The 13093-nt window shown below is 36.3% G+C and overlaps 2 protein-coding genes across 5 annotated transcripts in view; one reads left to right on the top strand and one right to left on the bottom strand.

Annotated features, from left to right (window-relative positions):
* The window catches only part of ADAD1 (adenosine deaminase domain containing 1), a 114079-nt gene that overhangs the window by 22220 nt on the left and 78766 nt on the right, over window positions 1-13093 (bottom strand). The gene's annotated exons all lie outside the window — the stretch shown is intronic.
* IL2 (interleukin 2) lies at window positions 1346-6261 on the top strand. The gene is made up of 4 exons (XM_025874131.2): window positions 1346-1495; window positions 1587-1646; window positions 4108-4254; window positions 6081-6261. Exons 1-4 carry the CDS (start codon window positions 1346-1348, stop codon window positions 6189-6191), a joined length of 468 nt encoding a protein of 155 aa, XP_025729916.1. The 3' UTR covers window positions 6192-6261.

The following is a 13093-nucleotide window of genomic DNA, read 5'->3' as shown; positions in this document are numbered from 1 at the left end:
TAAAATTATAATGGATATCCCTTCTTCTGTCGATTCAATTCTGGCCTTTGTATAGTAAGAATCACCTTGGAATAAATGAACTCAAATATCCCTGCTCTGAGGACTGCTCTTACCACAAGGCATATGCACACACAAAAACCCCCACCCCATGACCCACCTCAGCCTCCTACCTTACTACCATGCCTTTCTCAGTCCCAGCCACACTACTTAGGCCAGTATTGGTATACCTCAAGCTAGCCAGATCATATTCTCTTTCTCCTAAAGAATGTACAAATAGTGTCCAGAATTTCAGTTAATAAGCTTCCTACAAACTTTGTGATTCCTATTATTCTCATTTTCTACCTTATATTTAAAGAAATATAAGCAATCTGTTCAATAGAGAGAGAGAGAGAGAGATGAAATGGACATTAAGTGGGAGAAAAGATTTAATAGCTCAGCTGGTCCCTGAGACCAAGAGGAAGAAAAATCACCCTTGGTTCTTGGGACATTCCAACTCACCTTACATCCCCTTGATGCCCAGCAAAAATAATAAAGCAGCAAAAATATATTTGTTCAAACTCTCCTCCCCAAAACTAGCATTAGTACCCTTGCGTGCAAACCCTTTTCTGGGTATTTATTTGTTAAACATCAAACCCATTAAAAAAATGTACAACAGCTATTAAGAGATTAAAACAGATACAAGAAACAATAAAATTAAAAAAGCATAAAACAATACCTCAAGCTCAATGAGCATTTATGTATTCTAGTCTTAATTTTTGTAGCTGAATTGTGTAAGAAGTAATCTATCATGTATGCATTAGCTCAGTCATTGTGTAGATCAAAAGGTAAAACCATTCTAAACAGGAAACCAATATTCTTCCTGTTTAATCAACAAATCTAAAAATTTATTCTTTTCAACTATTTACTCTTGTCCACCACACCATAGTGCTCTACATGTTCATCATAGTTTTATGACAAAGAGAAAATTTTCATGAGCCACTTTTGTATCCCCACCCCCTTAAAGAAAGAGGGAGGAAAAATTGTTTCATACAGAAGGCGTTAGTTGTATGAATTACAACTGCCACCTAAGTGTGGGCTCATGTAACCAACAGGGATTTTACCTACATCCATTCAGTCAGTTTATGGGGGTTTAAAGAAATTCCAAAGAGTCATCAGAAGAGGAAAAATAAAGGTAATGCTTTTTGCCACACAGGTAGAATCTTTGAAAATATGTGTAATATGTAAAACATTTTGACACCCCCATAAATATTTTTCCAGAATTAAGAGTATAAATTGCTTCTCTTGTTCAAGTGCTTCCTATCAGCCTCTGTAATCACTACTCACAGTAACCTCAACTCCTGCCACAATGTACAAAATGCAACTCTTGTCTTGCATCGCACTGACTCTTGTACTCGTCGCAAACAGTGCACCTACTACTTCAAGCTCTACGAAGGAAACACAGCAACAGTTGGAGCAATTGCTGCTGGATTTACGGTTGCTCTTGAATGAAGTTAATGTGAGTATATTCCCTTTCTTACTAAAATTATTATATAAAATTTTTTGAACTGGAGTTCATTTTTTAATGAAAATATATTATGCTTTCTCAGAATTATGAGAACCCTAAACTCTCCAGGATGCTCACATTTAAATTCTACACGCCCAAGAAGGTAAGTACAACTTTCTATGTTCAATTTATGTCTTAATAAAATTCAAAGTAATACGAAAATTTGTAGCTGATTAGATTCGTAGCACTTCACCTGAGGAAAAGAATCAGTAACTTCAATATTTAAAAAAATAATCAATGAAGCTTCTGTAAAATAGCTTTGCCTATATATTTTTCTGTATGTATTTGTATGTTTTGGGAGAGGAAGTGGGAAGAGACAAGAATAATATCCCCAGTTTATTGATGGGACAGTTTTAAAAGATTATATTGACTTATTTTTATTTAAAAATGTAAAACTTGAGATTTGATTATATCATTTTACCACGAAAATTATCAAATTGATTTCCTATTTTTAAAAATCCTTTATGGTTTTAGGAAAAACTCCTAAGGGTCTACCTTTGAGAGGCAACATAGTAGTGGCCAATAGCATAGTCTCTAGGGCCAGATTATCTGAATTCCCAGCTCCATTATGTCTTAGCTTTTGTGACCTTGGGCAAGTTACCTACTCTCAGTTTATTATCTACTTATGTGAATGATAATTATATATATACTTCATATAGTTTTGTGAGGATTAATGGGTAAATGTAAAGTACTCAGAACAATGCTGGTCACAGGGTAAATAACCATATAAACATTAGCTATTAGTAAAAGCAAAATTCTCCTTGGGAGTGTAAAGTAAAATTTTGGATTTACACATCTTTTATGCCAATAGACCTAGAGACTTATGATGCTATATGAGTTGTTTTCCAAGATTTGGTCTTTCGGGGATTCAGATAGATAAACATAGATCATCCAAGCTCCTATGGCTATACTAGGAATATAAAGTTTCCTAGTAGTTGTGCCAGTCAACAGAGAATGAACATGACTTAGTGCTGGAAAGAGTTTGTCCCAGGGTAAATCCAATCCCAGAAAAAAAAAAAAAATTGTATTTAAAGGTCATGGATGCAATGTCATTGATCTCTTATTAATTGAAAGAAATTATGCTTCAAACTACTCCTTTGAAAGATGAAAATAACTTAGAGATGCTTCTTCAACTTAACCAGAGCCACGAAACTCTTTTAACTCCAGCACCATAAAGATACTAGACTGTTTTCTGAGGGAAATAGCTCCAAGTTGCTGTGCCAAAAACTTAAGCCCTGAACTTGTAGTAACAAGTTGAAAGGGCAGTGGATGGAAATGTCATAAAATGTGTGTGGTGTAGTCCTCTCTCCCTTTAAAGACTTTTAGGAAGAGAACATGAGATTATGTGCATAATTTAGAGGGTGGTGAAATTCTTTGAAATCTAACAGTTTCTAAATGATGACTCATCTATTTGAAACCCAAAGTAATGTGATAATCTCCATTCCTTTGTTCATTTTACCACCATTCTTTGTTTGCAAAAAAATTTTAGAAATTCATAAAAAACATTTAATTCAAAGGATGCTACATTAGAGCTATAAAGAAAAAGAACTAAAATTTAATCTTGGCTCCACCTAATCATGTGACCTTGGGAAAACACTTAAATTCTGAGATTTAGTTTCTTTATTTGTAAAACGGAGGTAACAGCACTGCATTGCTATCTCAAGGGGTGGCTGTGAGACTTAAATGGGCTTGTTTGGGAGAAGACACTTTAAAATTATAATATACCAGAAAAGTATGAAATATTATCATTATAACAGACTACATGGGTGGGTGGGTGTATAAGTCAGGAGGGCCACCCAAAAGTCCTTCAAATATTCTGATCTTTTATTTGGTTGGAACACATAATTTTTTTAATATACTTACTATAGAAAAGTAAAAAATCAGGACAGTTATATGACTTGCTATACTGAGAGTCATTAATATAGTTAAAATTGCCTCATCTATAAAATGCTGGGATTGTGACAGTATCCAAGAGCTACTCTGTCCTTAACATTCTATGATTCTCAACTCTTAGATTATTAAATGTTAGAATTATAGAATGTGATCCTATACTTCCATGTTGTGACTGCTCTGATTCTAATAATTTCTACACAGACTGGAAAAGAATCCTATTTTTGTGATTTGCATTTGGGTACAGAAATGTTGACTTTTGGTAAAGCCAAATTAAGCTGAAATTATTGATTCATTATTTAACATTTATTTGTTCATTTATTTACTTGTTTATTTTAGAGAGAGAGAGTGAGCACAAGCACGAGCAGCAGGAGGGAGAGGGGCAGAGGGAGAGCCTGACATGGGGTTCAATCCCAGGCCCCTGGGATCATGACCTGAGATGAAGGCAGCCACTTAACCCAGGCGCCCCTCATTATGTAACATTTAATGCTAAACATGGGTAGATGAACTGTAGTTTTTCCAGTCTTATAATATAAACTATATCGGTCCATCTTTACAGTAATGCTGAGAACAGGGAGAATAGTAAAAATCTACTCTTAATAAAATAGAGATTAATTTCTGAATCTGACCTTTAGGGCAAACTGACCTGATAATTATATTTATTATTATTCAAGGCCACAGAATTGACACATCTTCAATGTCTAGCAGAAGAACTCAAACTTCTGGAGGAAGTGCTATATTTAGCTCAAAGCAAAAACTTTCACTTGACAGACATCAAGGAATTAATGAGCAATATCAATGTAACACTTCTGAAACTAAAGGTAAGGCATTACTTTATTTGCCCTCCTGAAGATAAAATAAATGGAAGGTCATTTTAAAGTGGCATAACATTTTTATAATTTGTGAGCTTCTCATGCATTTTAAGACCACTGTGAACATGAATCATTTTTATGTTAGCTGATACACTATGGAGCTGGGAAGTATAATTTAGAGGGTTTCTGCCTACCATCCCCCCAGAGATAAGCCCATAACCCAGCATCCTGTCACCTCTCTCTCACATTAATACAAAACTGGGAGTGGGAAAAGACAACTGAATTTCACGGAAAGCAGACAGATTTTGTTACATATTTTCTAATTCTTTCAGATCATTTTCCAGAATAACCCATACTAATTACCCGAAAGGCTTTTAGAATGGGGTTTCCCTATTATTTGGTGGAAGTACTAAGAGATTTATCTAAAAAACTGGAAACTACTAAGATGGCCAATGGGCTAATTAACTCCTTATTTAGAGGTAATACTTTCAAGAACTTAAGTATTTTTAAATGCACAGGAAACACTAAATATACAAGGGACTCAGGTGATGTGAAGAGATTCATGGCTCTCTTTTCTCATCTCATCTGCCAAAGTACAAACTTCATGAGTTAACAGGCATCCTTAATAGCGTAATTTTAATTACAGTAGAACTAAGTTTCTAAAATTACGTAATTCCAGTTGTTTCCAAATAAGTCATTGTATTAGTAGACTGTTTCTTTCCACCTAATTAAAAAAAAATACATTGAAATCAATGTCATCTAGACATTGATAGACAATAACTGTGTCAAAAGGTTCGTTTCAAAATTTTTGACCATCAGAAAACTCATTCTAAATTCTTGGTGCAAAATTAAGATAAAATTATGTGAAAGTTGGTAAATGTCAGCTATTTTTAAAAATTTAATTTAAAAATTAAAATTTAAAAATTAAAAAAATTTAAAAAGCTAATTTAAAAAATTTAAACCTTCCCAAGAGGTTATTATATTTAAATAATTATATGTAAGAGGGCATATAACACTGCAACAGTTTATTTAAAGGGAATACTTATCTTACTAGGTTTATATTTCCATAATAGGAATTACCTCAATTTGAAAAAGTCCTCTCTTTTATCTTGTTATATTTCAAAATATTTTGTCAGCTAGAGGTAGAGTTGAAATAGCTCCTATCAGCAGAGGAGGTTAATTTCTAAAAAGTCAGTCCACAGAACAAAATTTCTAATGCTTAGACTTTTAAAAGTTGGGAAACTCACCTGCATGAATACTAAGGTGGAGTAGGAGTGGGTATGGGTATTTATGAAAATGTTCTTCACACAAATTTCTTCCAAACAGAAGCTTATCCTAACTTACTCTGGGTTAGTTCCATTTTGCTTTTTGGGGAACTATGGGGAGATTCACTAAAGTTAAGATAATAGGAGACTTAAGGTTTGAAAAAGAAGTATAATGTGTATATGACTGTATACGTATAACCTATAAATATATGCCCAGAGGAAGAGAGGTTTAACTTTATTGTGCATGCAGCATTTAATGAAATATTTGTCCAGAACTGTTTTTATTTAAAATGTTTACCTGTATACAATTCAGGAAAAAGAATTCTTGTGTTCACTGAGATGGACAGAATTGACAAATGAGGAAAATCTTAGTTTATATGTATGCTACTATCACTTGGTATCAATATATAACTTTTTGGCATGCCATTCTGATCACTTCAGGAAAATATGAATGATTAATATATTAAACATACTTGAAAGTAAAGGGCATCAGTCATAAGTTATTCAACTGAGAATAACTCTTTATGGGAAGTTACCTTGAACTAAAATAATTAAAATTTTTTCTTATAGGGATCTGAAACAAGATTCAAATGTGAATATGATGACGAGACAGCAACCATTACAGAATTTCTGAACAAATGGATTACTTTTTGTCAAAGCATCTTCTCAACACTGACTTGATAATTAAGTGTCTCCTATTTAAAATGTACCAGGCTATTTATTGAAATATTTAAAATTCATATTTATTTTTTTGACATATGGTTTGCTACCTTTTGTAATTATTATTCTTATACTTCATATGATAAATATGGATCTTTTAAGATTCTTTTTGTAAGCCCTAGGGGCTCTAAAAACTCAAATTATTTATCCCAAAATATTTATTTTTTATATTGAATTGTTAAATATAATATCTATGTAGATCAGTTAATAAAATTATTTAATAAAGTTGATGAATAAAAACAAGCCCAGCCATTTATTATCCTGGGAATAGCACAGAGTAAAACATTTCTGAATTACTCATGTGAACTCATAAGATAGTTAAGATGCTGACAAAACTCACTCTTCCCCTGGAGAGGTATGCGGAATAGGAAATGGGCTTCTCAAAGTTCTTGCTTTCTCCTTTCATAAGCTGATTGGATCCTTAGTTCTAGTCTGAGAAAATCTCATCAAATCACACCACTTTCCTTCTTCAGGTTATGCCTTAAACAAGATGCCAAACACATTACTGAAACTCTTCATATAATTGGTGTGCCTCCCTAATCATTCTCCAGCATCTTACAATGTGCTGTCAGGAGGCTCACCTGTATAACATATATCAAAGGTCTCCCCTGCCCTCTGGATTTCCAGTAGGTCCCACCACTGGAGAGTTCTGGTAGGATGTCTGAGGGACAGAAGATATCCCCTGACTCTCCATGTGAAGTAGGTTCTGGATGGCTATGCCTCCCAACCAAAGAACCCAGTTTCTCTCAAGATTTTTTCCTTCTGGGTACTGCTAACTTTTCCTTCCACTCCTCCCTTCAGCCCTAGGGATAGTAACACTTTGACCATTACTAGCTCCAGGGTACTACATTATCCCTTGCAGCTTCCCTATACCATGCCCATAGTTTGGTAAATTGTCTCTTTATTAGATCCTCCTTGACTTATTCTGAGAATGCCATCTCTTTTCTGGCTCAAACACAGTAATCATGCCAGAAATAGTCCCAAGAAATAGACCATCAAAATCAGATCTGGGACTAGGTTCACTAGGAATATCATGATCTCTGGGATGTACTAGCAACCTGATTACTCAAATTATCATCAATGGTAGCACAGGATGAAATGCAGATTGAGGACATGTGTGAGATCAAATGGCCATGACATTTAATTGCTACAATAACAACAGTTATAAAAATTATGATTATCACCTAGATTCTTCTGATGGTCTCAGAGAAAAGAGGTGTTAAAAATAACTTATGAATATACAATTAAAAACATGCATCGGCAACCAGAAGTCCCTGCTAGCAGTTTTGAAGGAGTCGTTCATCCCCTGTAGTCATAGAGCACATATGACAGAGGACAAAGCCAAGAGCTTGATGTAAGGTCTGCAAAGGTATAGTGCCAAATAAAAATTTAAGCATTCTAGGTTTCTTACACTAAGAACGGGGAAGGAGTGAGATCGTGAGATAGGAGATGTAGATACTTTGCCAGAGAGAGAGGCTGAGAATTTTAAACATCCTATTGACAGAGGCAACCCCTTTTTCTTTAAGAGTATCCTTTTCAAGGAAAAATCACTCTTCTGCTTAAAAACCGTCCAATGACTCACAAATTAAGGGATATTTTCCTCAGAACTCACCTTTACCACCTTTCATTACCTCTAGGCCTAAAATGAAAGTTAAGATGTCAACATCACTGAGGCAGTGAAATAAAAGGTGTTTAGACCAACAGGGGAGAAAATGAAATCATGTGTAGGCTGATATACTTTAGATCAGTACAACTCCCTGGGATTCAAAATTTAATAACTTGCAAATGGCATTAATAGTTGGTTGAATAAATTCTTGGACTCCACAGTGGCCTTTTTAAATGATATTTAAATGCCAGAGTTTCCCTGTAGAACAGAGTCCAAAGGACCAGGGAAATGGAAATACTGGAATGGGTCTACTATGTGCAATCTTCTCATCTTGCCTAGGAAGATATTAAGAAATGCATTGGTAAGGGGGACACTAGCATCCACCAAAGTTGTGTGATGGTTTTTCTTCATTAGACCAGAAATGACAGATGGTGGTGCAATGGAATTTGTTTCCCTGATCTGAGAATAATGGAACCCTGGAGTGATAAAGTCCAGGTGACAGTATTTAGCCCTCAGAGACAAAGTGGAAACAATCACTAACTACAATAAACCATAGGGCAAAGTGCTAATCAAAGTGCCTTGATCCAAAGAGATTTGCAATGGTGACTGACTGGTCACAAGATCCCTAAAAATTAAAAGATTCTAATTCTTCTGGGCAGAAATAATTGAAAAATCACCATAATTGGGATTCATGGCTGTTTTCTAGGTCCCAGACTTGAGCCATTTCCTAGACCTGGTCTCCAAGGAGGCTAGATCCCTTTAATATGTCCACAGATATATACTGTGAAATTTTCTCCCAAGCCATTTTAGAAGAGCTATTTGCCAGGGAGACCATTTACTGAGGAATGGGGAATATCTAGATATTCTGGAGGTTATTAGTTAATGGCTCTGAATGTACCCTGTAATTCTGAAACTCCACTGTGAGGCTTATGGAGGCCATGTGAGAGATGGAACATTAGCCTGAGTCCATCTTAAGAAGGTCCAAAGGGATCACAGACCCTACCTGTGATATACCTCAGTAGTGGCCAGAGAAGCACACTGTTAAGTACTCCCTTCAAGACAGCCTAGTTGACTGGCAATCTCTAGCTGTTGCCATTTGCATTTACATGAATGAGCAATAGAATACCTTATATGTCTAGTCCCAAGGATACAACCTGTTCTGCTCTGTTATAATGAGTCTGGAGAGTACTTGGTCTTATTATCTCACAGAATATCATGCTGGTTCATTGCATTAGTGATGTTATGCTAATTGGATATGATGAGAAATAACAGAAGTAGTGCCTGAGCAAGGCATATGTTTGGTAGAAGAAGGGATATAAGTCCTGCAAAAAATCAAGGACGTATCAGAAAAATGAAGTAGAGAAAAATATCTGACCAGAGGACACCAAGTGATTGTGCCACCTGAACTTCCCATCATGGGCCAGTTATTAACTGATGTACTGAAACAACATTAGGTGAACAGAGCAGCACTTCATCATAAAATGAAAGTGCATAGGTTTGAACAGGTCCAGGAGGGAGAACTAAACTGCATAAGCTGGCAGCTTAGAATCTCATGGTACTTGACTTAACCTTTCTTTCTCAGTCCATTCTTTTGGCTTCTTGGGGAGCTTCCTATTACAAATTAAGAGAGAGGAATAAGAACCTAGTTTAAAAGTGGATTTGCATCAGATGCTGTTATCAGCCAGAAAATGGATGAGCCCAGAACTATAACCCTATTCAAAATTGTGCATTTGTCTACCCCATGCAGAAGGAAAAATGGACATAGGTATGGATCTAGAATTGACTTATGGGAAGTGACAAATGAGTTCACTAGATGATCATACATTGAAAAAGAAAATGGAAAAATGATGACAAAGATGTCTGGGGAAGAGGTATGTGAATGGACCTCTTGAATGAGCAGAGAATGTAAAAATATTAATGTCCCACTATAAAGAAGGCTCTCATTATACAAATGGATAAGATGACCCTTCCTGTAAATACTAGCCAACTTCTTTCTGTGGCTAATCCAGTGCTTACTCAATAGACCTATGTACAAAGTGGCTATGGCAACAAGGCTGGAGACTATGTAAGAGCCCAACAACATGGTCTTTCACTTACAAACACTGATCTGGCTACTGCCACTGTTGAGTACCCAGCCTCCCAAAAGCATAAGCCAATGCTCACCTTTCAACATGGCACCAATCCCCAGAGGAGCCAGCTGGCTATCAGATGGTAGATTGATTATATGGATCCCTATCACTATGGAGTAAACACCGTTTTGTCCTCAAAATGATAATCTATGCTCTAATTCAGATTTTCTTTCTCTGCCTCATGTTCTGCAGCACCACCATTAGATTTATAGAATGGCTTCTCCATCACAACACTGCCTCCAAACAAGATAGTTTAGGACAAAAGAAGTGTGGCAATGGCATCATGCTCATGGATTTCACTGATCTATGTACCCCATCATTCAGAAGCAGTTGGCTTGATAAGAAAGTGAAATAGCCTGTTGAAGGTTCACTTATGACACCTGTTTGAAAACAGTATTGTGAAGATGAGGTATGGTCCTACAGGATGCACTATTTGTGTTAAATCAGCAGCCAATATATGATACAGTCTCTCCCGATGCACAAGTCTGGCAATCAAGAAGTAAAAGGGGTCACTCTCATTATTATACTTACTCACTTGAAAAATTTTTACTTCCAATCAACAAAACCATAGCTTTGTCATTTTTAAGTCCTAGTGCTCAAGGAGGTATGTTTCTACCAGGAATCTTGACTTTGGTAACTGATTAAATGGAAGCTAAACCTATGTTTTGGCCATGTGGGGACTTTTCATGCAGCTGAACAGGTACATAAAGGACTACTGTATTGGCCAGACTGATTCAATCTGATGACAAGGGGAAATGGAAATTCCTGCTACAGAACAGAGGCAACAGCTACACAAAAGGTAGCACTATATTTGGAACCCAGGAAATCCGGCAGGGCATTTTTAAGCACTCTCTTTCCAGTAGTACTAGTCAATGGAAACTTGTACCAATTCCCAAAATGCAGAACATCAAAAACTCAGATTCCCCAGAATTGAAATTTGAAGTCCACTACCAGGTAAAGAATTCCATCCAGCCAAATTAATGGCAGAAGGTAAAGGAGAATATGCAAAGAGTACTGGAAGAAGGAAGCTATGATTATCAACTCTCATGACTAGCTATTGAGCAGAAACTCAAGTGTTATTTATTTTACCTGTTTTTCTCTCTTCTTGTCCGATACCATGTGAAATGGGACTTCACATAATCTCACTTTATTTTTGTGAAAAATACTCGTGGTGCCTAACATTTTAAGTTTCAGGAAAATTATTTCTGAATTGATATTACTTCACAATGATACCAAAGTTGGAGAACTTCATGCGTCTCCTTTGCTTGGGACACTTTTCTTCCAAATGAAGAGTGCACATGTTGAAGAATAAAGGGGTGAATTGTGCAGTTATCTTCTATTTTCTCCTTGATGACTCTACATCTTTCCCCACCCCACTAAGCCAACTTGTGTGGACTACATTAATGTATTTTCTTGCCTTCTGGTTTCTGGTTGAATTTGGCCAAAGGGGATCCCTGGTGAGAGTTGGATGAAGGATCACCTCAGGATGGCTGCATCACTTGACGAAAGGTATACTTCTCTCTAAGTGCTCCTTTCTTTAAGACCTTGTCCTTAAATTTCTAGTAATCTACTCCCTCCTCCTCCCTTCAGGCTTACACCTGGCAGCAGTTTCCCTATGTGAGTACAGAAACCAATGCAGGCAAGTCTTGCAGTTTACATTCCTTAAGAGAAAGAATGTGTACAAGGGACACCCTGGATTTTCTCTGAGGGTATGTTCTAAATTACGGCACAGAGAAATGGAACCCAAGTGGTAGTCCCACAGGGAAATCAAAGTAGGAGTTCAGGGTTTCAAAGTGTATGAGATTTGAGAAGCAAAACAAAGAAAACTGTGGAGAAGGAGCCCATACATCCACATGCAGGTTCTCTTTAATGGCTGATCCATCAGCTGCACATGCACCTCTCAAACACACACACACACACACACACACACACACACACACACACACACAAGGCAGAAAATAGTAACTAGGAGGCAAATGAGCTATGTAGGGAGCTGTGTGGTGCTGAAGAGACACAGTTTGGAGTTTAATGGGCATGTCAGGATTTAAGATGAGAAAAAAGAAGGCTAAGGTTCTAGGTAAACAAGCTTTGAAATAAGAGCATATGTGAAATTTAACAGCTCTAACAAAGCCTAAAACCACACTTCAAAAGGATTAAAGGTATCTGCCAGATTCTTCTTGCCTTCTGAAGAAAATTTAACTTAAAGATACTATCATCCAGAGCCTCTGTTTCATCCAAATGTGGCATTAGTTAAAAAATTATGAGGTATGCTAACACACTCAAAATTAAGAAGCAAAACCAGTAAAAAAAAAATCTCCAACACAGAATTCAGATATAGAGTTATAAGACACAGACTTTAAGATAACTCATTAATATGTTCAAGAAAACAGCATGACACCTAAAATATAGAAAATATAGATTGCTGCAGAAAATTGTAACCTATTTGAAAAAGTCAAGTGTGGGGCGCCTGGGTGGCTCAGATGGTTAAGCGTCTGCCTTAGGCTCAGGTCAGGATCCCAGGGTCTTGGGATCGAGCCCCACATCAGGCTCCTGGCTCAGCGGGGAGTTTCCTTCTCCCTCTCCCTTTGCCTCTCCCCCTGCTCATGCCCTCTCTTTCTCTCTCTCTCTCTGTCTCAAATGAATAAATAAAATCTTTAAAAAAAAAAGAAAAAGTCAAGTGTAACATCCTAGAACTGAGAAATATAGTATCTGAAATTAAGAAATCACTGGATGTGTTTATCAGCATATTGGACGTATCAGAAGACTGGATTAGTGATCCAAAGACAGGCCAATTAAGAAAGTATCCAAAGTGAAGACCAGAGGAAATAAATAAAAAATAAAATAAAAAAATAACGTGCTAACAAGAAAAACATAAGAAACAAGTGAAAAAAAGTAAGCAGGATAAATACAAAAACAACAAAAAAACCCAAACAAAACCCTCAAATCCACACCTACGGAAATCACAGAACTGTTGAAAAGCAAAGACAAAAAGCATCCAGTGTGAATAAAGGCATTGCCTTAACTGAACAATAATAAAATTGTTGGCTAATATTTCAACAACCCTTATGGAAGTTGGAAAAACAAAGGAATGACATACAGGTGATAAAAACAAAACACATGATTATCTA

This window comes from Callorhinus ursinus, unplaced genomic scaffold, assembly GCF_003265705.2.
Source record: "Callorhinus ursinus isolate GAN/ISIS: 27379988/994484 unplaced genomic scaffold, GSC_fseal_2.0 scaffold4, whole genome shotgun sequence".
NCBI classification, from domain to species: Eukaryota; Metazoa; Chordata; class Mammalia; order Carnivora; family Otariidae; genus Callorhinus; species Callorhinus ursinus.
This window is presented reverse-complemented; position numbering and strand designations above follow the sequence as displayed.